The sequence below is a fragment of the Mastigoproctus giganteus genome, chromosome 2 (genome assembly GCF_048544385.1).
Source record: "Mastigoproctus giganteus isolate SK-2022 chromosome 2, ASM4854438v1, whole genome shotgun sequence".
Taxonomy (NCBI): Eukaryota; Metazoa; Arthropoda; class Arachnida; order Uropygi; family Thelyphonidae; genus Mastigoproctus; species Mastigoproctus giganteus.
The window spans coordinates 129,280,778-129,305,565 of record NC_143576.1 but is presented as its reverse complement, the minus strand read 5'-3'; the positions used below and the strand labels follow the sequence as shown (position 1 = coordinate 129,305,565).

The window sequence follows — 24,788 nt, the reverse complement described above, 5'->3', positions numbered from 1 at the left end:
GTTATCGCAATGTGGTATATACATTGCCCATGGTGCCTGTACTGCATCTGTAGCTTGAAAGATATTTCCAAGGTAGATGTTCCAATTTTGAGTTAGCTCTTGTAGCTGAATACCAGCAGGTTTGTTTTCGTTGGGTTTATTTCTGTATAAGTTTTCCCACTGCGGTTCAAAAAGATATGTCCAGATGGGATGAGACGGGTGACTACGTAATTTGACTGCATAATTAAGAACCAATACTTTTCTCCTAAGATGTAGTGGAAGTTCATTGGCATCTATATACATACTTTGCACTGGGGATGTCTTAAAGGCCCCTAAGGCAATCCTGAGAGCACTATGCTGGACCGGATTGAGCCAAGCCAATGCTGTCTTTCGTGCAGAATCATAAACTGGGGCTCCATAATCTAGACGAGATCTTATTAAGATTCGATATAGATGTAGAAGAATGAAGCGATCAGCTCCCCATGTCATGGAAGAGAGATAACTTTGAGGATCTTTTTCATGCACTGAGTTCGTATTTGTAGTATATGTGCCTGAAAGGTAAGTTTAGTGTCAAGTATAAGGCCCAAGAACTGGATACTTTTGCTAAGTGATATTTTTTGGGTTCCTAATATTAGCTCCGGATCTGGATGGAGCTGACGCATTTTGCAAAAGTGGATAGCAGAGAGACAATAGCCATTGCAGGATGCCCATGACTCTATTTTGTTTATCGAGAGCTGCAATTGTCACTCAATGGAGTGCATGCTTTGTGAGTGATAGGATATAGTAAGATCATCTGCATATAAATAGGTGTCAATATAAGCCGGAATATTTTCTGTTGCATTATTTAGCCTAACCGCAAAGAGCGTTGCACTTAGAACTGATCCTTGTGGGACCTCTTCTTCTTGGACAAATGTACGGGTTAGTGAATTGCAGTAACGCACTTGAAAGGTCCTGTTTTCTAGAAAACTCTGTATGATTAGTGGTAGCTGACCCCAGAGCCCTGTGGCATACAGATTTTGAAGTATGCCATACCGCCAGGTGGTATCAAAGGCTTTTTTGATATCCAGGCAGATCATGACTAGATGTTCTTTACAGATAAAAGCATTGCGTATGTTGGATTCTGCCTTGACCATAAGGTCTAGAGTTGACCGATTTTTCCAAAATCCGTACTGATTCTTATTCATCACTGAATGAGATTCTAGATACCATACTAAATGAGCGTGAATCATTTTTTTCTGGTGTCTTACCAAGGCAACTGCTGAGAGATATTGGCCAATAGTTTCGTGGATCTGATTGATCCTTTCCAGGTTTAGCAAAGGCTAGAACTACTCAGTGATGCCAAGAAAGAGGGTAGTAGCCTGAGAATATCCGGTTGAAGTATATTAGTAATGAATTCAAAGCTTGTTTGTTTAAATATTTAAGCATTATATAGTATATCCCATCAGGCCCTGGTGCACTATCACCCGACCTATTTAGAGAGCTCTCTAGTTCAAACAGTGTAAAAAGTCGATTATATGGAGGAGATGTCCTTGTATTGAAGTTCAGGTTATGCTTTTCTGCATTAGCTTTTACTGTTTAAAAGTAGACTCATATGCTCTGTGCATATGTTGCAGAGATTTGGAAAAAGCAATCTACCAGGGCATTTGCAATTTCTATTGGAGAGGAGAAGTCTTTACCTTTCCAGCTTATAATGGGCATTGATTCGGGGAACGATTTACCATTCAGCTTTTTGATTTTATTCCGGATTTTTCTAAATCTGTATTTTCAGTAATAGTGGAAGTGAACCGGATCCAAGAGTCTTTTTGCTTTTTTCTGCATACAATGTGCCCTTGCTTTAAGTTTCTTAAAATTAATCAGGTTGTCAGTTGTTGGATACTTGCGAAATCGATTCCATGCTTTATTCTTTTCTTTTTTGGCATCACGGCACGCATCATTCCACCAGATATTGGCATGTCTGCGAGGACTGTCTGTGGTTTTTGGTATAACACAGGTTGCAGCTGTTATTATCTGTGCAGTAATGTGGTCAGTAACTTTATCTGTGGACTGGCTTTTGATGACTTGATTATCAAAGGAAATTGAATCTGTGATCTTGTTCCAATCTGCTTTTGAAAATTTCCATTTTATGCGGCTGGCTTATGTGTGGTTCTGTTTGTTTACAATTTGCAAATAATTGAGTAATGGTCACTGTTTAGTGGGTTACTTGAAACTAACCACCGAATGATTGGGAATAGTTTTGGGGAACATATTGATAAGTCTATGGCAGTAGATACTCCGGTGGGAAAGTGAATATAAGTGTCAGCACCAGTGTTTAATAACGTGACATTCTGGCTGTCAAGAACTGTTTCAATAAGTTTTCCTCGTTTGTCTATCTGGGAAGATCCCCACATAGTGTGGTGCCCATTGAAATCTCCTAGGAATGAAAGGAGATGGAAGCTGCTTTATAAGGTCCTCCAGTTCTTTCGCAGTGAATTCTTTGTTTGGGGAAAGGTATACAGAGACTATGGTTAAAGTAAAATTTAAAACGATACGTACCGCTACAGCTTCTAATGTGGTCTGCAGGGATATCTGTTTTGTAGGAATTTTGTTGTCAACTAGTATGACTACGTCTCCTCTGGTTGAGTTAGTATTGCTTCTGTCTTGTTGACAGATACTATAATTTTTAATCACTGGAGTCACCTGTGGGGTTAGATTGGTTTCTTGCAGGCAGAAGCTGATTGGACTGTGCTGTTTGATTAGGTCATAAATATCAAATATATTGCTTTGTAGACCTCTACAGTTCCACTGTATAATATTCTGCATTATTTAGTTTTAGGGATTGTATGGTTCTTTGTGTATGTGTCTGTTTTTTATATCCAGCCTGCTTGTGTCATTCTAGTTTCATCTTTTCTTTTTTGGGAAGTTAGGATGCCCAATGTCCATATCATCTTCTGCATGTAAATCTAAGATTGTCTCATCCTGCAGGGTACCAGCATCAATGTCCATATTTCCTGAGCATGGTTGTTGTGCAATATTTGGGGATGATGCTTTCAATTTCACAGTTTCTGGTAGAGTATCAGTTGGTGGGACTGTTAGCGGAGTATTGTTAGCACAAGTCACTTTACATTGTTCTGTGGGCGCCTCCGTAGCCAGGTGGGAAGGAGCAGCAGTGCGTAGCACACGCTTCTTGATTAGACTGGGACTCGAGCCCGTCACCACCAAATACGGAGGATGCGAAAAGGTCAGGGAATGACCACCGCACCGGAGCAATATGGCCTTAGTTGCTAATGCTCCTCAAAAACCAAACAACAACAACAACATTGTTCTGTAGGAGTCTGCTGTGGGGATGACAGCACTGATCGAGCCCAGTCGGCAATTGAGATGGATGGAGGTACTGTGACTGCCATTTGTGTTGCAGCTGACTGGTATTTTTTGGCTGCCGCAGCATAGGTAATTTTTGGCATACTGAGCATAACTTTCTTCCTAGCTTCCTGGTAGGTGATCTTTTGTTCAACTTTGTATTTCTGAATCTCTTTTCCTACCCTCCAGAGTTCACATGCTTTTGAGTATGCTGGATACTGGCCTTTACAATTTGGGCATTGTGGCGTTTCTGCATTGCAGTCCATTTGTGCATGAGCTTTAGAGCCACAGTTTGGGCAGATGGCGTCTCCTCGACATACTGTTTGCGAGTGTTCAAATTTTTGACACTTGAAACATCTGATTGGGTTTGGAATGTAGGGACGTATTCGGCAATTAAGGTATCCGGCTTTGACACATGATGGTAAGGTTGGTGTACTAAATGTAAGGATAATATTCCTAGTGGGAACAAGTTCACCATCTTTTTTAATTATTATCCGCTTTGCTTGAACTACTTTTTGATATTTTAGTTCTTCCACTATCTCATCTTCAGTGACATTCATCAGGTCCCACTCTGCTATTACTCCTTTGGAACTATTTAAAGTGGCATGAAGGGTGACCTGTACTGGTATTCCGCCGAAAGTTGATAATTTCAGTAGAGCCTGAGAATGCTGGTGCTTAGTTGTTTCGACTAGCAGATCTCCAGATCTGAGTCTTTTCACCATTTTCGGTGAACCGGCCACACTTTCCAAACATTTCTGGATTAGAAATGGTGAAAGTGCACTCACAGGTTTGGCAGAAAGAGAATGTAATATGAGGAACGTTGGATATTCCTGCTGATTCTCATTTCTGCGTAGTCTCTTAGATTGTGATTGTGATTCGTCACATTCGGGTTCATTTAAGTCATGACATGAGCGTCTAAGCTCAAGTACTGGAAAGTTGTCATAATCCATGGTTACTCCTTTTAGCCCCAGAGGATAACTTTTCCTCCAGGTTACTGGCCCCACCATGTGGAGGCAGGAACGGTGCCATCAGTGACCAAGTGATTAGAGATTAGTGGTTAGTGTGTTATTTCTATATACAAGAAGAAGAAAGGTACCTTTCCTTTCTTTTTGAAAAGCTTACTTCTTTATTTAGAAGAGATGAAAATAACTTAGTTAATAAACACTTGAAATTTCTCTGAAATCTATTAATTCTAGAGAAGGCGCTTTGAAATTCGCTTTGATCACTTGCTTGGCACTCGGGGCCGGGCACCTCCGTAGCCAAGTGGGCAGGAGCAACAGTGCATAGCACACGCTTCTTGATTAGACCAGGGTTCGAGCCCGTGACCACCAAATACGGAGGATGCAGAAAGGTCGGGGAATGACCACCGCATATCCCCGGAGCAATATGGCCTTAGTTGCTAATGCTCCTAAAAACCAAATAATAAATAACATTAATTATGACCTTCTGTCTCCTGTTGTGCAGCCACCTATGGTCCCAATAAGATTTAACAAAACTCTACTGCATTCCCTCCATGTTTGTCCCTACCCACTAAATTCAAACCGATTGGTCTGTAGTCATGCACTTCATTGTTGAAATTATTACTTTTATGGACTGGTAATACACTGGTGCTTCTCCAATCTCAGAGAGGTTCCCAAAATCTTACATAACTGACCTTAACATGTAGCTGTGGCATCTGGTCTGATGGAACTTCGCTGCCTTGGCAGAATTTAAGTTTCTCTCTACAAACAGCATTTTTAAATTTTTTTTTTCTTCTTTTCTTTTATTTGAAAATAAAATCAAATCCTCATGTGTACCTTTCCCCATCAATATTCCCTAAATGATTATATAGTATTTTCTGTTTTCGTTTTATAGATGCCGCACTAGCCATCATGTATATGTTTCTTATAATCCACTCCTCACAAGGCATCTGTGTGATGCTAGTGATCTAATCTTCTTTTGTGCATTTGTTTTGCTGGCTTCACCAAAATGAAATGCAAACAGCTATGGCATCTGGCAGATACCACATGAACATCTTGTTTCAATTCAGTGGATGAGTGACTTTGGGAATTCTAACACAGACATTATTGTTATTGGAAGTTTCTTTCACTTATTTTTCTTTAATATGATGTGTTGTAACTGAGTTTTGCATATCATAATTAATAAAACAAATTTCAATTTTAAAAAAAAGTTACATTTTTTTTATAATTAAAAAAAAAAAAGTGTCTGACAGACATATTTGTTCCATTTACAGCACAAGTCGCAAAGGTTTAAGTAATCTTTGAGATAAGGTTTTTTTTTTATACACAATAATTAAGTTGCAGAATTATGCAGAATAATTAAGTAAATAAGGTGCTGTAGTGTGCGTGAGTGTAAAATTTCATAAATGTGGCATCCTCAGTTCATAGCACATTCCATTCCAGATTTTTTTTTAAATTTCAGTTCCTAGAAAGTTATGCATACGGCCTAAATATTCAGAAGGTTATTTGCATTCAATAATCAGTAGCAGTGATCTCTATAATCTCCACAGAACAATAGTCACCAGATTAAGCCAAAATGTTAACCTGTACTACCGGATTGGGTAAAATGTACTTGCCCAAGAAATAAAGGTCACAGATTCAAATGCTGCTTCTGGTATGTTGTGATTGTAAAATATTTTTAATATGAAGTATAATAGTGTGATATATCAGCAATCAAATTGCCTTAAAAACTAAATAAGTGTTACCGTACTTTTCATCATCAGCCATTTTCCATCTACTGCAGGATGAAGGTCTCTCCGGCAACTTTCTATTTCCTTCTGTTTTGTGCAATGGCCATCCATTTACTGCCCACAAACTCTTTAATTTCATCTCTCCATCTCTGTTGTCGTCGTCGGTTTTCTTTTAGCTCCTCTTTGGTACCATTCTGTTATTTTCTTAGTCCATCTGTCATCACGTCTCCAAGCTATATGTCCTGCCCAAGTCCATTTCAGTTCTTTAGTTTTGATAAGAATGTCCTTTACTTGACTTTGCTGCCTAATCCATGTGATTCTCTTCTTATCTAACAGTCTGACTCCCAATATAATTCTTTCCATTCTTCGCTGTGTAGTTCTCAACTTCTCTTCCATTCTTTTGGTGAGTGTCCAAGTTTCACTTTCATAAGTCATGGTGGGGAGTATACATTGGTTAATTATTTTATGTTTCAGACAAATTGGGTTATTGTTCCTCAGTATGTGACTATATTTCCTAAATGTTATTCATCCAAAATTTATTCTTTTCTTGACTTCCAGCCATTTATCATTGTTACAGCTAATGACTTGTCAAAAGATAAGTATATGAATCCACCTTTTCAATTTCTACTACTTCAATGATTATATCCCTTTCTGTGGCATACTTGTTCATCATTACTTTTGTTTTAGCCATATTCATCTTTAGCTTGAAATCCTTACTAACTCTGCATAACTGATTAAGATTTTCCTCTAATTCTTCAGGATCGTGGCTTATGATCACAACTTCATCTGCAAATCGTAAATGGTTTAGGTACTCTCCATTCATTGACTCCTTTCTGCGACCAGTCCAATCTTCTGGAAGCTTCCTCAAGGGCAGCAGTAAACAACTTCAGAGATATCGTGTCTCCTTGTCAAACTTCTTTCTCAATTTTAAATTTGCTACTGTCTTGGTCTTGTCTAATAAAGGAGGTAGCATTCTCATATATTTTCTTCAAAATCATAATGTATGGGGCATCTATGCCTTGTCTTTCCAGTGCTCGAAACATTGCCTTATGCTGTATGGAGTCAAATGCCTTTTCGTAATCCACAAATATTAGCTGTAATATCACAGCTAATAGTGTTTTATATTCATTTGCTTTCTCCATTAGCTGTGATATTACATGAGGTGATCCATAGTTGAGAATCCTGTCCTACTGTCAGCTTGCTCTTTCAGTTGATTCTCATCAAATATTCTTTTGAATCTGTTAGTAATGACCCTTGTGAACAACTTGTAAATATGGGACAATAAGCTAATTGATCTATAAGTTCCAGTTTCTGATTTGTCTCCTTTCTTATGCAGCAAAATTATGATTGCATTATTTCATTCATTCCTTGGAGGGTCATGCCTTTCCTAATGTATTTTATGAAGAGTCTTGCCAGTTTCTGTGTCATGTCTCTTTCTGATAATTTTAACAACTCTACAGTAACTTCATCTTGATCTAGGACTTTTTTGATTCTTCACTTTCTTCAATGCATGTTCTATCTCATCAGGAAGGATATCAGGTATGTCGTATGTGTTGCAGATTTGTGATCCATCTTCCCCACTGCTGGGCATCATTTCCTCGCTCCTTATATAATTTATGTAGAATATTATAATTCAAATAGTCTTCTGCTATTTGAATTATGCCATCTCTAATATTTATAAGTATACCACTATTCTTCAGTTTCAGTATCATTTGTCTTTCTGTATTAGTGCTCATGACTTCTGATTTACTTTTCTTGTGTTAAATCTTCTTATGTCCTCTCTGAGTCTCATTCTAATGGCTTTGCATAACTCAGTATATATACTCAATTTTATCCTTGTAAGTGTTTATCTTGCTCTTCATTTGTCGTCTTCAGTTCATCATAACAAGTGTTTCTTGACTAATTTTTTCTTCTTTGGATTTCTTTTTACCTATAGGTTTCTTGGGCTTTATCACTTTCACAAAGTTGTAATATTCCTCGTCGATATCTTGGTCCTGAGCCGTCTGCAGAAGCTCAAACTTGTTTCTTAAGTTCCAGTACATACTGCTTTTTCTCCTCTTCTGTTATTTCCAAGACCTTTATATTATTTACTCAAGTCAGTTTTTTTTTCCTTTCTTTTCTTACATCTATATTAAGCGTGCATCTTACCATTCTATGATCACTTCCGACATTTGCCTTGTTCAAGACGGTAACATCATTCACGATATATCTTCTGTTAGTGAGGATGAAGTCTATTTCATTAGCTGTTAATCCATTTGGGCTCTTCCATGTCCACTTTCTGTTCACCCTTTCTGAAAAATGCCCACTTTCTGTTCACCTTTTTTGAAAAAAAAAAAAATTTCATTGCCCACTCTCCTCGAGATTCTGCAAATTCTGTAAGTCTTTCACCTCTTTCTTTTCTTTTACCAATTCCAAAATTTCCTATATTTTCCCTTTATATGCTGTTTTGTCTCTTTCCAAACTTACCACTGAAGTCCCCCATAATGATGGTGTAGTGATTTTCTGTTCATCTAGAAGTCTCTGCATTTTGGTGTACATTTCTTTAACCTTTTCATCATCATGGCTCGATGTTGGTGGATATATCATTATAACCTTTAGTTTATACCTCTTAGAAATCCTGAGTAGTAACCTTGACACACTTGGTGATGTACTTTTGAATTCCAAAATGTTGTTTTTTTATATCTTTATAGACCATTAAGTGACTATTAAGCTACTGTATTATTAAGAAATAGTACTAAATATCTCACAGAATGAATGACAGAATGAAATATTGGAAATACATAACAACAATGACATAGTCTAGAAAATATGTAAAATGAAAACTGGTGTTTGGAAACAATTAATGGAATATAACGCATAAATTTGGCACCTACAGTGTTTGTGGGTTTTTTGGTTTTTTTTTAAATCTAGCCAGCCTATTTTCCTCTGCCCTTGTAGAGTCAACTACTCTCAGAGAAATATTCAAAAGGTACCAAAATTTTGAAATTACAAATTTTAGAGGTTCTGTTGTATAAAATATAACAATAATTAAAAAAAAAATTAAAAGTAAACCTAATTTATAATGTCAACAAGAAGACTATTTTATCTAAATTTAAAGAAAGCTTGTTTTTTAGCTTTGGTTAATGAAAACTGTTTAAAGATTCCAAATTTAGTATTAATAGTTCTATGCAAAATCTTGCATATTTAATTTTCTATAGATATTATTGCTAAATTTTATAATCCATTATGAGAAAATACAGATTGAAAATGATTTCTTATTAATTTTAATTTAGAAAAGTATATTCCTAGTAACAGGAATCAAAAAAAGGATGTTAAAAGAGTTCACAAAGAAATCATAAAAACTGGAAAAGTACAAGAAATTCATCATTCAAAGTTACATTGATTAATGTCAATAAACTTTGAATTAAAATGTAGATGAAGTAATTCTTTTTTTTTTCCTCCTTTAAGAGAAAATTTTGAAAAAGCAGACATCTTTCTATTATTTGGTCAAATTGATAACTACTAAAGGACTTATAAAATTGTAGATGAAATCCTCACTAATTTGGGCCCTCTAACAATGCAGACTGTATTTTTTTTCTATGCAACACTAATTTGAATTAAGCAGAACAGAGATATTTCCTAAACAAGAATTTATACAGTACTCCAAAGGCAAGTAGATTCAATCAAACATTTATTAAAAGCAAGGATATAAATGATGGAATTTCTTAATAAGATATAAAAACAGTCTAAACCATGACACTACTGTTCCAAATTTTGACAACAGCATAATCCACCCCAGTTGTGAAAATGGAGCAGTAGAAGTCATGACTTTGACATGGATATCCACAGTCTAGGTTTCTTGAAACTCACTACACAACCTGCTGGTAGCATTCTGTCAAATTTTAAAACAGGTTATCAAGCTGTTTTGAAATTTGAAAACAGGTTGATAATAATTATCAGAACTGCACTAATAAATTCAAATACAATAAGAATTCACTGCTAAAAAACTAAATATTCCAAAAGTAATAATTTCGGTTCTCACTTTTTTTTCAATTTTCAGCAGTATATATAATTAGCCAGCACTTAACATAAACATTGAAACCAAATATTTACCATGATGGTACAACACCCATCAGAATCTGGCATCTGCATACCAATACACAGATTTCACCCTCCTCGATGCAGCCTTTGTTGTTGTCTCTTAGAATGAACTTTCACCTACAGCACCAGCATAGGGAAGGACCATGGCTTGCCAGATTTCATTTCATTTCATCTCTACAGCTGCATAGTGGTTATAATCCTCCTGCACCAAGTGGAAAATCCTCTTCGAATCCTGTCAATGATCCAAGGAATTTTTTTTATGAGCTTCCCCCCCCCCCTTTACAGTGTGGCGGCTGAATTAGTTGGCCTCAGGCAGGGTTTGCATGCTTTTCTTCCAGAAACTCTTGTTTTTTCGCTCAGCAAACGACTGAAGAATACATGCAATTACAGGCATATTCTGATGCCTCATAGCTTTAGAGTTTAACACACACACCTAACCTATACCTGCATACAGTTAGGACTTTATTCCTGACAAGGGAGGTGTGTATGTACAACCACAGAGGCTAATGCCACCCTATACTAGCACTCCATCTCCACCAAACTGATTGTTCCTCTACATTGGGTCCTTGATGTTGTCACAGACATTCTCTCAGATATGCCAGACAAGCTGTTCTTGCTACCTGGGAGTCTAAAACGCTGATGGAACTGATATTCGGGTGACACTCAAGTCAAGTGGACCCAATTTCGGCGAAGTCCGGACGGTCTATGACAGCCAAATCCTCTGCTTGCACCTTCACGATGGTGGGACTGTTAGTAATCCTGGGTATAACCTTCATGCACAAGTACATGGTGGGTGACCACTCAGGTGTGAACCAACATAAGCAGGGGGCGAGGTGTGGCGCCCACACCACATGGAGGAACGCCACCCCTCTATGTTACAAGGCAGTACTAGGTGGTAGATGACTCTCATCAACCGGTGAAATACCACCACTTTGCTTATTGGAGGCTTGAAGTGGTGGAATCCATGTTTAGTCTCTAGAGCTAAGTTCCGGCCAACCCTTCCCTATCTCTTCCATCATGCAGTATGATTGATGATTTTTGAGGTTATGATGAATGTCGTGGCGAGATCCAATATTCCTTACATTTCGAGGGTACAGCTCTAAAACGGTGTTCGCAGGCCGGCCGCTAGATAGTACACCGGCCCAAACCTACTGGTAACTCTCTAGGAGGCTTCCAGATCAGCTAGTGTATAATCTTGCTACCTCTACTCTACCAGATAGTGACTGGAGGGAATCCGAGTAGTGTGTATGCGGGGAGCATTGTCGAGGCCACGTTATGTCAAGGATCTGGGTATATTCTTACCACATGTACGCCATATCCAAAAATTTCATTACTTCATACAGCATGTCCCACCCACTTTTTCTTACTATTGAATACACCATGAATTGTCAAAATAATAGAGCAAGCTTATCTGCGAAAAGATCTAAACCTCCCAAGGACTTCCTAATTCATTTCACAAATATACGTGGTCTCAATTCCAATCTCAACGATGTCCATTTCCACTTGCAGTCTTCCAAACCCCATGTACTTTTTCTGACTGAATCTCAGTTATCAGTTGATTCAACTACTGCTCATCTCAGATGTCCAAATTATTTGCTGTATGATTCCTTTCGCCTCAGAGGTGGTACTTGTGCATATGTCCATTCTGATATTCCCTGTCAGAGACTTGGCAATTTGGAATCTCCTCTCTTTGATCTTCTTTGGCTTAAAATCTCTCTACCTCATTGTGTAAAATTCATCTGTTGTCTCTACCGTTCTCCCAACTCCACTAATCACTTGGAGCTCTTTGACTCCCCCTCTTTGCAACTTGACTTTCTCCAGTCCAGCTTTCCTAACAGTGAGGTAATTTTCCTTGGTGATTTTAACGTTCACAACTCCAGCTGGCTTCCGTTTTCTAGTCACACCAACCCAGCAGGTCGAGATGCTGAGGCTTTTGCAATTACTAATGACCTAGCACAGATTGTTCATTTACCTACAAGAATACCGGACAATCCTAATCATACAGCCAATACGCTTGATCTTTTTCTCATAAACAACCCTTCTAAGTACAAGGTTGAAGTGAGAGCTCCTTTAGGCACTTCAGATCACAACTTGGTGATTGTCTCTTCTCCAATGGAACCTTTATCTCATGGCTATTCCCAACCTCGTATTGTTTGGCATTACAAGAATGCAAAATGGGATGACCTGCGAGACTTCTTTTCCTTGGTCTGATTACTGTTTCAAAACTTCTGATGTCAACGTTTGCTCAGATCGTGTCAGTGAAATTATTCTTGCAGGAATGGAATCCTTTATCCCACACTCCACTTTAAAATCTCGTCCTTTATCTAAACCTTGGTTTTCCAATAAATGTGCTAAGGCTGTCCAAGAGAAGAATGTTGCATATCGTAATTGGCTTGTTTCTAATTCTTCAGTTTCATTTTCTGCCTACACCAAAGCTCGCAACAATTGTAAATCAGTCCAAACTAGAGTTTGAACAGACTAAGAGTAGAAAACTTGCTTCTTGCCCTAATGGTAGCCGAGCATTCTGGTCTCTTGCCAAAGCTATTGGCCGCAACTTTTACCCATCTCTGCTCCCACCTCTGTCCAAACCAGATGGTTCTGTTGTCACTTCAGCCAAGGATAAAGCTGACCTGCTAGCATCCCATTTTTCTTCGAGCTCATGTATTAATGATCTTGGTAAAACACCTCCCACCATTCCTAACACGCACCATTCAATGCCTCCTGTGGTCTTCCGTCAAAAGGATATCAGAAGGATTTTGATGAATCTTGATGCTAAGAAAGCTCCAGGTCCTGATGGTATTTCTCCACTTGTTCTCAAAACCTGTGCTCCTGAACTTACTCCTATTCTTTGCCGCCTTTTCTCACTTTCTTATTCCAAAGGTGTTTTTTCCTTCTGCTTGGAAATATGCTCATATCCAGCCAGTTCCTAAAAAGGGTGACAAATCCCTCTCATCCAATTATCGTCCCATTGCAATTACTTCTACTCTTTCTAAAGTAATGGAGAAATCAATTAACCGCCAATTCTTAAACTACCTAGAAACCTTCCGTCTGATCAATGATTGCCAGTATGGATTCCGTCAGTGTCGATCCACTGGTGATATTCTGGCTTATGTTACCCATTTATGGACTAATTCAATGGAAAGGTTCAGTGAAACACAAGTAGTTGCTCTTGACATCTCAAAGGCTTTTGATCGTGTTTGGCATAAAGGTCTTCTAAACAAGCTTCCATCTTATGGTTTGCCAACTGTTTTTAGTAATTGGTTATCCAGTTTTCTCTCTGATCGCTCACTGAGAGTGATGGTAGATGGCTCTCTGTCTTCTAACTTCTCCACTAATGCCGGTGTCCCCCAAGGTTCAGTTCTTTCCCCCACTCTTTTCCTCTTGAATATCAATGACCTTCTTCCATTGACTGGAAATCCTATCCATAGTTTTGCCGATGATAGCACATTGCATTCAACTTTCCATTTTGAGAAACCTTGTCCAGCTCAATCAGCTTCAAGTTCTTGAAAATCTGCTGCCAATTCCTTAAATGCCGATCTTCAGGTAATTCTCCAGTGGGGCAAAGACAACTTAGTTGATTTCAATCCTTCCAAAACTCAATCTTGTCTTATATCTCGCAAAAAGGATTCTTTTGCTCCTATGCTTATCTTTAGTGACACTTCGATTTCTAGGCAAAATGATATATCTCTTTTGGGGATTACCCTGCCTTCTAATCTCTCTTGGCACAAGCACATTACAAAAATTGCTTCCTCTGCATCTAAAAAACTTGGTTTTCTCTTTCGCTCTCGGCGTTACTTTTCTTCCAAACAGCTGCTCACTCTGTATAAATCGCAAATCCGCCCTGCCATGGAATATTGTTCCCACATCTGGGGTGGTGCCCCCAAAACCTCTCTCAGGCTTCTTGATTCCATTCAGAAGAGAGCAGTTAGGTTAATTAATGATTCATCTCTAACAGAGTCTCTCCACTCGCTTTCTCATAGACGCACTGTTCTTCTGAATTGGCTTCTATAATTCCCGCTCTCTCTTTTCAGTCCGAACACGTGCCGCCACCAGCCAACATCCATTTACTGTCCAACTTCAAACCCACAGAACCAACTTTTCATCTTCCTCATTTGTTCATTCAACTGCCGTTTTCTGGAACAACCTTCCTTCATACGTATTTCCTGAAAATTACAATCTACAGAAGTTCAAGTCCAATATCAACAAATATCTTCTTTCGTCTTCTCAACCTCCAACTCAAGCACGGTACTAAGTACTATTGGTTCTAATACCTCTCGTGTTTGGGGTTCTCATAAAAAAAAAAAAAAAAAAACATACACTAGGACCCAAAGAGAATCCAAATGCAGGCAGGCAGGCTGTAACTGAACTCAACTCTGAAAACCATACAGCACCATTCCTCATCAGTCGAATTACGACTTTCAAGTGCCCACATTCTTCTGGTCTACAATGTCAAGCACTCAATGGAACACCTATCATAGGTCTTCTCACACAAAGTCCCTGTTGTTGCAAGGCATCTGTAGCTGGATTGCATTCTAGTGTTGAATATAATAGACAAGGTGGGGGATTTCACATACAAATAAGTTGTTTAAGATCCTAACGTGTATGTCTGCAATCTGGGTTTCTTGTGACTAATTCCACAATCTGCCAATAGCACTTTATGATACATCAAATCATGCTAAACTTGCATTACCACTGTACCACCTCCAGTCTCCATGCGGTAGACTCCAGGAAATTCGTATGAGATGACATTTTCAGATGCTTCACTATGGTAACCGATACATATGTTGTCTTTTGCAGCTGTAATTCTTGAATCAGACATGTCTGTGATATAGTTGGGTATTTACCGAACAAATCACACCTAAATTTGAATGTTCTCAGCCTATATTTGTTGGAGAACTTAATAAATTTACATATACAGTTATTCCGATAGTATGAATCAGAGCTGTACTACGTAATATGTTCTACGTAGATAATAATATTAGTAAAATAATAAGAGGAGTTTACCTCAATATAGTGCGTAGAACACTTCTGTATGATTACCCTCCAGAAATTAAAACGAAAAAAATCGACAACTTACCGGTAACATTAGAGTACAATATAAATAATTAAATAAACAATTTAACACAATTCAAATCAATATAAAACAATTAAAAATCAAATTAACGCAATTAAAAGAATCAAACAAAAATATTCAAAACGATTTTCCTTCCTCATATTTTCGTTTGATTCTTTTAATTGCGTTAATTTGATTTGAATTGTGTTAAATTGTTTATTTAATTATTTATATTGTACTCTAATGTACCGGTAAGTTGTCGATTTTTTCGTTTTTTCCGTTTTAATTTCTGGAGGGTATCATACGGAAGTGTTCTATGCACTATATTGAGGTAAACTCCTCTTATTATTTTACTAATATACAGTTATTCCATAAACATGTACTATTATAACAGCCACAATGGATATCAATATAGCAGACTTCCAAATAGTGCATTGAAATCCTAATTGGTTTTGACCAGTGCATATTTTATTCCATTTATTGTTTCTGGTAGTACCTACAATTCATTAGTTTTTTTTTTATTTTATTTATTTATTTAATATACAGTCGATTCCGGTTATTTGGGACACATCGGGACTAGTGCATTTTGGCCCGAATAGTTAAAAATACAATTTACCCCCCCCCCCTTACAATTACTTCACTGTACAATCAAATCACATTACGACGAACTCACCACAGTAAAGTACCGTTCATTATACGATGTGTTGTAAGCGCCGGTCATTGTGATCACGTTTGTGAATTGAATTTTAATTCTATTAAACAGCGATTCTAATTAGCGAAAATAGGAGGAATATTATCCACAGGCTATAAAAGTAAAGATATATTAAGCACAGATTTACTCTTTATTACTTACCAATTAAAAAATTAATGATACGTGAAAATCGGAAGAATATACGTGATAATCGGAATAATTAATACGTACTGTAATATGTACATACTAACTAGTTGACATTTCTATTCACTGACATTTGTGGGTGGGGGCTAAAATTTAAAACAGTAAAAAGATAAGCAATCAATAACAAAGGACACGGCACACACAAATTACAAGTAACACAAAACGCGCAAGTGAGAATGGAGTAACAAATCACAAAGCTTTAAAAATAGGAATGAAGAGAAGATTCTGAAAATTATTTTTTTTATATGATTGAAGATTCCATGGAAGTGTAAACACATTTTACCATAATAACCCACAGAATTCCAGCTGTCAGTATTACCGCAAATTCAATAAGATCGAGTTTACTGTCCTTTTATGATAGATTGCACTAACAGAAAAGCCCAATAAACAGGTGACTGCTAATTGTTTTTATTGTTTTATGGTTGTGACCTCCAGAAATCCGACCGAACTACGTGGTACGGTCGGAGACAATCGTAGTGTAATCTCCAGTACTGAGGTCTCCTGTCCCGATTAAACGGCATTTTGTCCCAATTAAGCGAAGTAAACCCTGGCTATTTTCTCGATTGGTTTTTGTTTTTTAAGATTTGCCCCAAATAAACGGCTGCCCCGATTAACCGGTGGCCCAAATAACCGGAATCCACTGTATTACTAATTATATTAGTCATAAAAAATAATTCAGTAACTGAAAATAATTTTTTTTTTTTTTTTTTGTCATCACATGTAGTTACAAAGGAACTAGATGCAAAGAATAATTTTGATATCATATATTTGGATCTTAGAAAGGCTTTTGATACTGTTGCACATGGAAGACTGCTGCACAAATTGGAGCAGTGTGGCATTGGAGGCAAGTTGCTGCTATGGATAAAGGGATGGTTGAGTGGGAGAAGACAGAATGGTAATCAATGGACACTGCTCATTATGGACTAATGTTATTAATGGAGTCCCTCAGGGTTCAATGTTGGGTCCATTGTTGTTTTCTGTATTTATAAATGATATTGATGATGTTACATCAAGCTTAATGTCCAAGTTTTCAGATGATACGAAGGTTGATAGGGTTGTTAAGAACACTAATGACAGTACGCTGCTGCAACAGGATCTAGAAAAGTTGAGCAGTTGGGCTGAGAGGTGACAAATGTAAAGTACTACATATGGGAAGCAGTAACCCCAGAGTGACATATCAACTCTGTGCTATCTACATTGACAGTGGCAGAGAAAGAAAAGGACCTGGGGGGTAATTGTGCAGGCAGATATGAAGTTTTCTGAGCAGTGCAGATGGTCTCCAAGAGTAGCTCATGGTGTCTTGTCAATGACATATAGGAATTTTTCTAGCAGGGATAAGGAGGTGATTATCCCCTTGTATAAGGCAATGGTCAGGCCTTATACAAATGTCTGGAGACCTCATTTTAAGGATGTAGAGCTGTTGGAACAAGTACAGAGAATGGCAACAAGATTAGTGAATGGAACAAAGGGGTTGCACTTACGAAGTAAGGCTTAAGTTTTACAAATTACAGTGTCTGGAGACTAGGCACCTGTGAGGTGATCTGATTGAGGTATATAAAGCCTTGAATGGTTTGAGAATGCTGATGGGATTCTTCCTCTTGCTCAGAATAATCACCTGAGAGAGCATAAATTCAAATTGAGGAAAGACAGTTGTAAGATAGATGTGCAGAAGTTTGCCTCTAGCCAGTGGGTGGTTAATTGCTGGAACAAACTTCCACCTGTCGTTGTAGAAGTTGATAGCTTAAACACATTCATGCAGAATTGGACAAACATTTGGAGCGAGTGAATGGGTGAAATGAGAAGGGGAGGGTGTATGTTTTTTGGCTGTGGCTTGCTTTCTTGCATCATGTGCCCTTGCTAATGTGTGACTTACCTGGTCTTTCTCAGTTGGCTTTAACTGTGGACATTTTCCCCATTTGACTTCCTAAAAGATAAAAAAAAAAAAAAAATATTTATTAATAGCCATATACAAAGCAATGTATTATTATTGTTATTATTTGTTTACTGATTTAAAAATATGATACTGTTACTTCTATCACAACCTGCAGATGATACGAATGCCATACGAATGAAAACCTGGGAGATCATGTTCATAAGAAAAGTCATAGTACGCAGCAAAACAGTAAATATACAGTATAGTGGTTTTGCCATTTGTCACTCCTTTGGAGAAGCTGGGATTAGAATTCAGTTGGAGATTGGAGGAATTCTTAAAGGCCTTTTTAATGAGAGGCTGTCCCATCCCATGAGCTATTCCAGGTTTTTCAGCCCACATATCTAAATATCCCCCTCCCCAAATACACACTTAGCAGACATAATACATTAGCACAATACAGAATTAGATGCTGATTTATGTAAAATCAATAACAATAAGTACTGTTATGCTGTGGATATGGTTCAAATATAAACTTTTTTTATTATTATTGGCATTTTAGTCTGTTCAAAAAAACAAAGATCTGGTTGCATCAACATCTAATCCAAACCACTTAATGAATAGGGAGGAAAACTCGTATAATACTGAGATAGTATAATAATATTATTATTTTTTTGTTATCACTACTACATATAGTTTTAATATGCAAAAATAATATTAATACTTTCATACTATGATTAAAAATTTGCCTAAACATTGTGCATATTTTGTACCCTCTCTTACTACTTACTCTAACTAAATTAGCCTTTTTCAGCCAGCAAGCAGGAGAACCAGCCTGCCTGCTGGCTGAACCACATTCCAATCACAGGTCATGTTGTGATTGGAATGTGGTGTTTGAATCACAGCATGACCTCGTATACAGTATACCATGCAAAAATTGTGAGGCTGTCTACGTAGGATCCACCATGGGAGTAGCACAGCTTCGAGCAAAACAACACAAAGCTTCGGTGCGGGCGGGTCATTCAAATGCATCGGAACTTTCGTTCCACGCAATAAATGAACGACGTGCATTTGGCTTCACTGAAACAAAAATTATAAATATTCAACACAACTACTACAAACTACTCATTGCAGAAACCTTAGAGATGAAACTACATGAAACTTCAATCAATATCCGTAGGCCATTCCTATTGTCCGACGATTGGTCACTTATACGCATGCGTGAAGAACAAATACTACAACATAAGGAAAGAAAAAAAAGTTTCGGATTAATTGTGAGTAACTCTCTTCCTGTGAACATGATGCCCCGAAAAGTTCTAGTCCAACTTAAGGAATATTGAGAATAACCCCAACCCCTCCCCCCATTATTAGACCCCTAAATTTAACTCAAAATTCCAGCCACAGGACCAAAAAGAAAAATTGATCCTTAATTATTAGCCCGTTTAGACCTCCAAAATCTAACTTTATGACAATGTTTTGCAAAATTGATATCGCCTTCCCCATGAATTATTAGCGAGTTGGACAAGGAGAGTTGGAAAAGAAGCTTCCTATATCAAAAAATAAAGGTAAGCCCTGTTGATTCATAATATAATAGAATATAGGAATTATCGAGCACGTAATAGCTCTCTAGTATCAAAGCTATTTAATGGAAATTGCACTACCCTTTCTTCATTATCATATGTTCAGTTATAAGGTCACAAAGGCATTCAAAATTGAACGCCTTTGTGATATTTTTCAAAAACACATTTCTGGAGGTCACTTACCATGAAACAATAAAAACAAGTTGCACTTTCCAGTTTATTGGGCTTTTCTGTTAGTGCTCTAATTATAAATTGGTAGCAAACTATCTTATTGCATTTTCAATAATCCCGATAACTGCAATTGTGCGGGTATTTACATTATTATGGTGAAATGTGTTCCCCTTCGCTGAAATCTTCAATCATATAAAAAACAAATTTTCAGAATTCTCTTCATTCCTATGCGACCAACGAAAAGTGCAAGAGGTGGTAGTACCAGGAAACGAAACAAAACTGATTTAGAAATGAAGATGAAAATGATTAAGTACAGAGTGGGACAAAGTTTGTCATCTATTGCAAGGGAATTAGGTCTTGCTGCTTCAACAGTGAATACTATTTTAAAGGACAGTGCCCGTATAAAAGAACATGTCAAAGGATCAACGCACTTAAGATCAACAGTGATCACAAAACAGCATTCAGGTGCTATATCGAAGATGGAACAGCTGTTAATAATATGGATGGAAAAATCAGATTCAGAAGCAAGTGCCCCTGAGTCTAATGACCATTCAAACAAAAGCAACAAGTATTTATAAAGATATTAAGGGTAAGTACGGTGAACCCCAACCTAAGTTTGTGGTAAGCAACAGGTGGTTTAATAGGTTCAAGCATCGTGCTGGTTTCCACAACGTTCAAGTGTGCGGTGAGGTCATCAGTGACTATTCTGCAGCTGCAGAGAAATTTTGTTATTTGTGTGGGAAAAAAAATTATCGATGAAGGTGACTATTCAAATTTTTAACATTGACGAGACTGCTCTGTATTGGAAAAAAATGCCAGATCGAACATACATTGCCAAAGAGGAAAATACAATTCCAGGTTTCAAGGCATCAAAAGATAGCACCACATTCTTGCCTGGGGCTAATGCAGCAGGAGATTACAGATTAAAACATCTGCTTGTGTACCATTCTGGAAATCCTTGTGCATTTAAGGGCATCAATAAAGCCACCCTACCTGTGCATTTCCAATTGAATCTGAGAGCATGGATAACAATATCTTTCTTTGAGGATTGGTTTAAATGCTGCTTCATTCCCGAGGTTGAAAAATATTGTAAAGACAATGAACTTACTTTCAAGATTTTGCTTCTATTAGATAATGCTCCTGGATATCCTAAGCATCTAGATGATTTCAATTCTAACACAAGTCATATTTCTACCACCAAACATGACTTCATTCATCCAACCTATGGATCAGGGTGTTATTTCGAATTTAAAAGCATACTATTTATGCACAACATTTGCTTCAAGCATTGTCTGCAGTAGATGAGAAAAATTTTACATTAAGAGACTTTTTGAAAACTTACAATATTTACCACTCCATCTTAAACATTAATAAGGCCTGGGCAGAAATTATCTAACAAAGAACTTATTGACTTGCAGGCAGTGATAGTGAAAAAATAAAATGCTGACGAAGGTCAAGATGAACCAAATGAGGAGCCGAGATGCTTCATTACCACAGAGATGGCAATGGCATTTCGTGAAATTGCATCAGCAATGGCAAGGTTTGAGAAGATGGATTCTGATAGCGAACGATTCTTAAAAGTTAACAGAGGGGTGAATGATATGTTTGCTTGCTACAAAGAAATCTATGATGAAAAGAAAAGCCACCATCCAGTCATCCATTAAAATGTTCTTTCGTAAGGTTGAGCGGCCAACCCCTTCTAAATCTCCCCAGCCCCATACTTATCAGCTGAAGACATCAATTCTGGCAACAATGCTCGAAAGTTAAATCTTACTGACGTTATGCCTGTCTCCTCTCTCTTATTGTAATTTTATAATTTTGATTTTTTTAAATTGCATGCTTTTGTAATTTTCCTGCACATGAGATAAAAAATTGAATAAATACAATAAATAATTCTATTTACATGTTCATTGAATATTTCTTTTTTGATTCAATCAATTCAGCAAGCACAGTTGCGAGTGCTGCACAAGCATAGGTTAATTCCCCAACTTACGTAAAATCCTATTTACGTAGTGTTCTGCAGAACGCAACCCTTACGTAAGTCGGGTAGTTCCTGTATTTCAACCATAGTCATTGTAACGTATAGCAGCAAGAATCTGGGACATACTATCGTAAGTTTCTTTCAAGCAAACAGCATGAACAAGAGTAACTAATGGTAAAGTATTTCCATTATGAAGCAATACTGCTTTCGAACTTAGCTTTGACGCATCACTGAACAAATGCCATTCAGAGGTATTGTGATCAATGTTCAGTTTGTGCATAAGAAATGACTTCTTTGCACACACACATGTTGTTTTCCAATGCAAAATATCTTGAAACTCTTCATTTTGCTTTTGGTATATTGTAATGTTTGTACCTTTGGCGAGTAAGTTGCACAGTTGTAGTCTGGATTCGAGTAATTCAGCCTACTCTTTGGGTAAGCCCAAGTCTCTTTTCTTTTCGGTGTTTCGGTTGGAGGTTGAGAAGACGAAAAAAGATATTTGTTGACAGTAGATTTGAACTTCTGTAGACTGTAATTTTCAGGAAATACATGTGAAGGAAGGTTGTTCCAGAAAACAGCAGTTGAATGAATAAACGAGGAAGATGAAAAGTTGGTTCTGTGAGTTTGAAGTTGGACAGTAAATGGATGTTGGCTAGTTGCAGCAAGTGTTTGGACTGTTTTGAAAGAGAGAGCAGGAATTATAGAAGCCAATTCAGAAGAACAGTACCCATAAAAGTATCTGTAGAAAAGGCATGCAGCAGAAACAATACGTCTATGAGACAGTGAGTAGAGAGACTTTGTTAGAGATGAGTAATTAATTAACCTAACTGCCCTCTTCTGAATGGAATCTAGAAGCCTGAGAGAGGTTTTGGGGGCACAACCCCAGATGTGAGAACAATATTCCATGGCAGGGCGGATTTGCGATTTGTACAAAGTGAACAGCTGTTAGGAAGAAAAGTAACAACAAGAGCAAAAGAGAAAACCAAATTTTTTAGATGCAGAGGAAGCAATATTTGTAATGTGTTTGTGCCAAGAGAGATTAGAAGTCAGGATAATCCCAAAAAGAGATATATCATTTTTTCTAGAGATCGGAGTGTCACCAAAGATAAGCATAGGAGCAGAAGATTCATTTTTGTGAGATATAAGACAAGACTGAGTTTTAGAAGGATTGAAATCAACTAAGTTGTGTTTGCCCCAATGGAGAATTATCTTGAGATTGGCATTTAAGGAATTGGTAGCGGATATTCCAGAAGTTGTAGCTGATTGATCAGAGCAAGGTTTTTCAAAATGTAAAGTGGAATGCAATGTGCTTTCATCAGAAAAACTATGGATAGGATTTCCAGTCAATAGAAGAAGGTCATTAATATGCAAGAGGAAAAGAGTGGGGGGAAAGAACTGAACCTTGGGGGACACCAGCATTAGTGGAGAAGTTAGAAGACAGAGCCATCTACCATCACCCTCAGTGAGAGATCAGAGAGAAAACTGGATAACCAATTAAAAAAAACAGTTGGCAAACCATAAGATGAAAGCTTGTTTAGAAGACCTTTATGCCAAACACGATCAAAAGCCTTTGAAATGTCAAGAGCAACTGCTTGTGTTTCACCAAACTTTTCCATTGAATTTGTCCATATATGGGTAACATAAGTGAGAATATCACCAGTGGATCGACACTGATGGAATCCATACTGGCGATCGTGGTTCAGACGGAAGGTTTCTAGGTAGTTTAAGAATTGGTGGTTAATTTATTTCTCCATTACTTTAGTGGAAGTAATTGCAATGGGACGATAATTGGATGGGAGGGACTTGTCACCCTTTCTAGGAACTGGTTGGATATGAGCAAATTTCCAAGCAGAAGGAAAAACACCTGTGGAATAAGAAAGTGAAAAAAGTCGACGAAGAACAAGAGTAAGTTCAGGAGTACAGGTGTTGAGAAAACGTGGAGAAATACCATCAGGACTTAGAGCTTTCTTTGCATCAAGATTTCTCAAAACCATTCTGACATCCTTTTGACGGAAGACCACAGAAGGCATTGAATGGAGCGTGTTAGGAATGGTGGGAGGTGTTTTACGAAGATCATTAATACATGAATTGGAAGGAAAATGGGATGCTAGCAGGTCCGCTTTATCCTTGGCTGAAGTGACAACAGAACCATCTAGTTTTGACAGAGGTGGGAGCAGAGATGGGCAAAAGTTGCGGCTTTGGCAAGAGACCAGAATGCTTGGCTACCATTAGGGCAAGAAGCAAGTTTTCTACTCTTAGACTGTTCAAAATCTAGTTTGGACTGATTAATAACTGCTTTACAATTGTTGCTAGCGTTGGTGTAGGCAGAAAATGAAACTGAAGAATTGGAAACAAGCCAATTACGATATGCAATGTTCTTCTCTTGAACTGTCTTAGCACATTTATTGGAAAACCAAGGTTTAGATAAAGGATGAGTGGAGTGTGGAATAAAGGATTCCATTCCTACAAGAATAATTTCACTGACATGATCTGAGCAAACGTTGACATCAGAAGTTTTGAAACAGTAATCCGACCAAGGAAAAGAAATCTCGCAGGTCATCCAATTTTGCATTCTGGTAATGCCAAACAATACGAGGTTGGGAATAGCCATTAGATAAAGGCTTCATTGGAGAAGAGACAATCACCAAGTTGTGATCTGAGGTACCTAAAGGACCACTCACTTCAACTGTGTACTTAGAAGGGTTGTTTGTGAGAAAAAGTTGTTTGTTGGCTGTATGGTTGGGATTATCTGGTATTCTTGTAGGTAAATGAACGATCTGTGCAAGGTCATTAAAAACCACCCAGCTGGTCGAGATGCTGAGGCATCTCGACCAGCTGGGTCGGTGTGACTAGAAAACGAAAGCCAGCTAGAGTTGTGAACATTAAAATCAGAAAGGAAAATTACCTCACTGTTAGGAAAGTTGGACTGGAGAAAGTCAAGTTGCAAAGAGAGAAAGTCAAAGAGCTCCAAGTGATTAGTGGAGTTGGGAGAACAGTAGAAACAACAGATGAATTTGACACAATGAGGTAGAGATTTTAAGCCAGAGAAGATTGTAAAGAGGAGATTCCAAATTACCAAGTCTCTGACAGAGAATATCAGAATGGAAGTATGCACACCACCTTTGAGGCAAAAGGAATCATACAGCGAATAATT

The 24,788-nt window shown here is 37.7% G+C and overlaps 1 protein-coding gene across 1 annotated transcript in view; it reads right to left on the bottom strand.

The window, feature by feature from the left end:
- LOC150089561 (uncharacterized) overlaps positions 1–24,788 on the bottom strand; it is a 90,045-nt gene that overhangs the window by 27,354 nt on the left and 37,903 nt on the right. Inside the window, exon 2 of the mRNA XM_090389537.1 lies at positions 17,906–17,956. Coding sequence (XP_090245663.1) covers positions 17,906–17,956 — 51 coding nt within the window. The remainder of the gene's footprint in view (positions 1–17,905; positions 17,957–24,788) is intronic.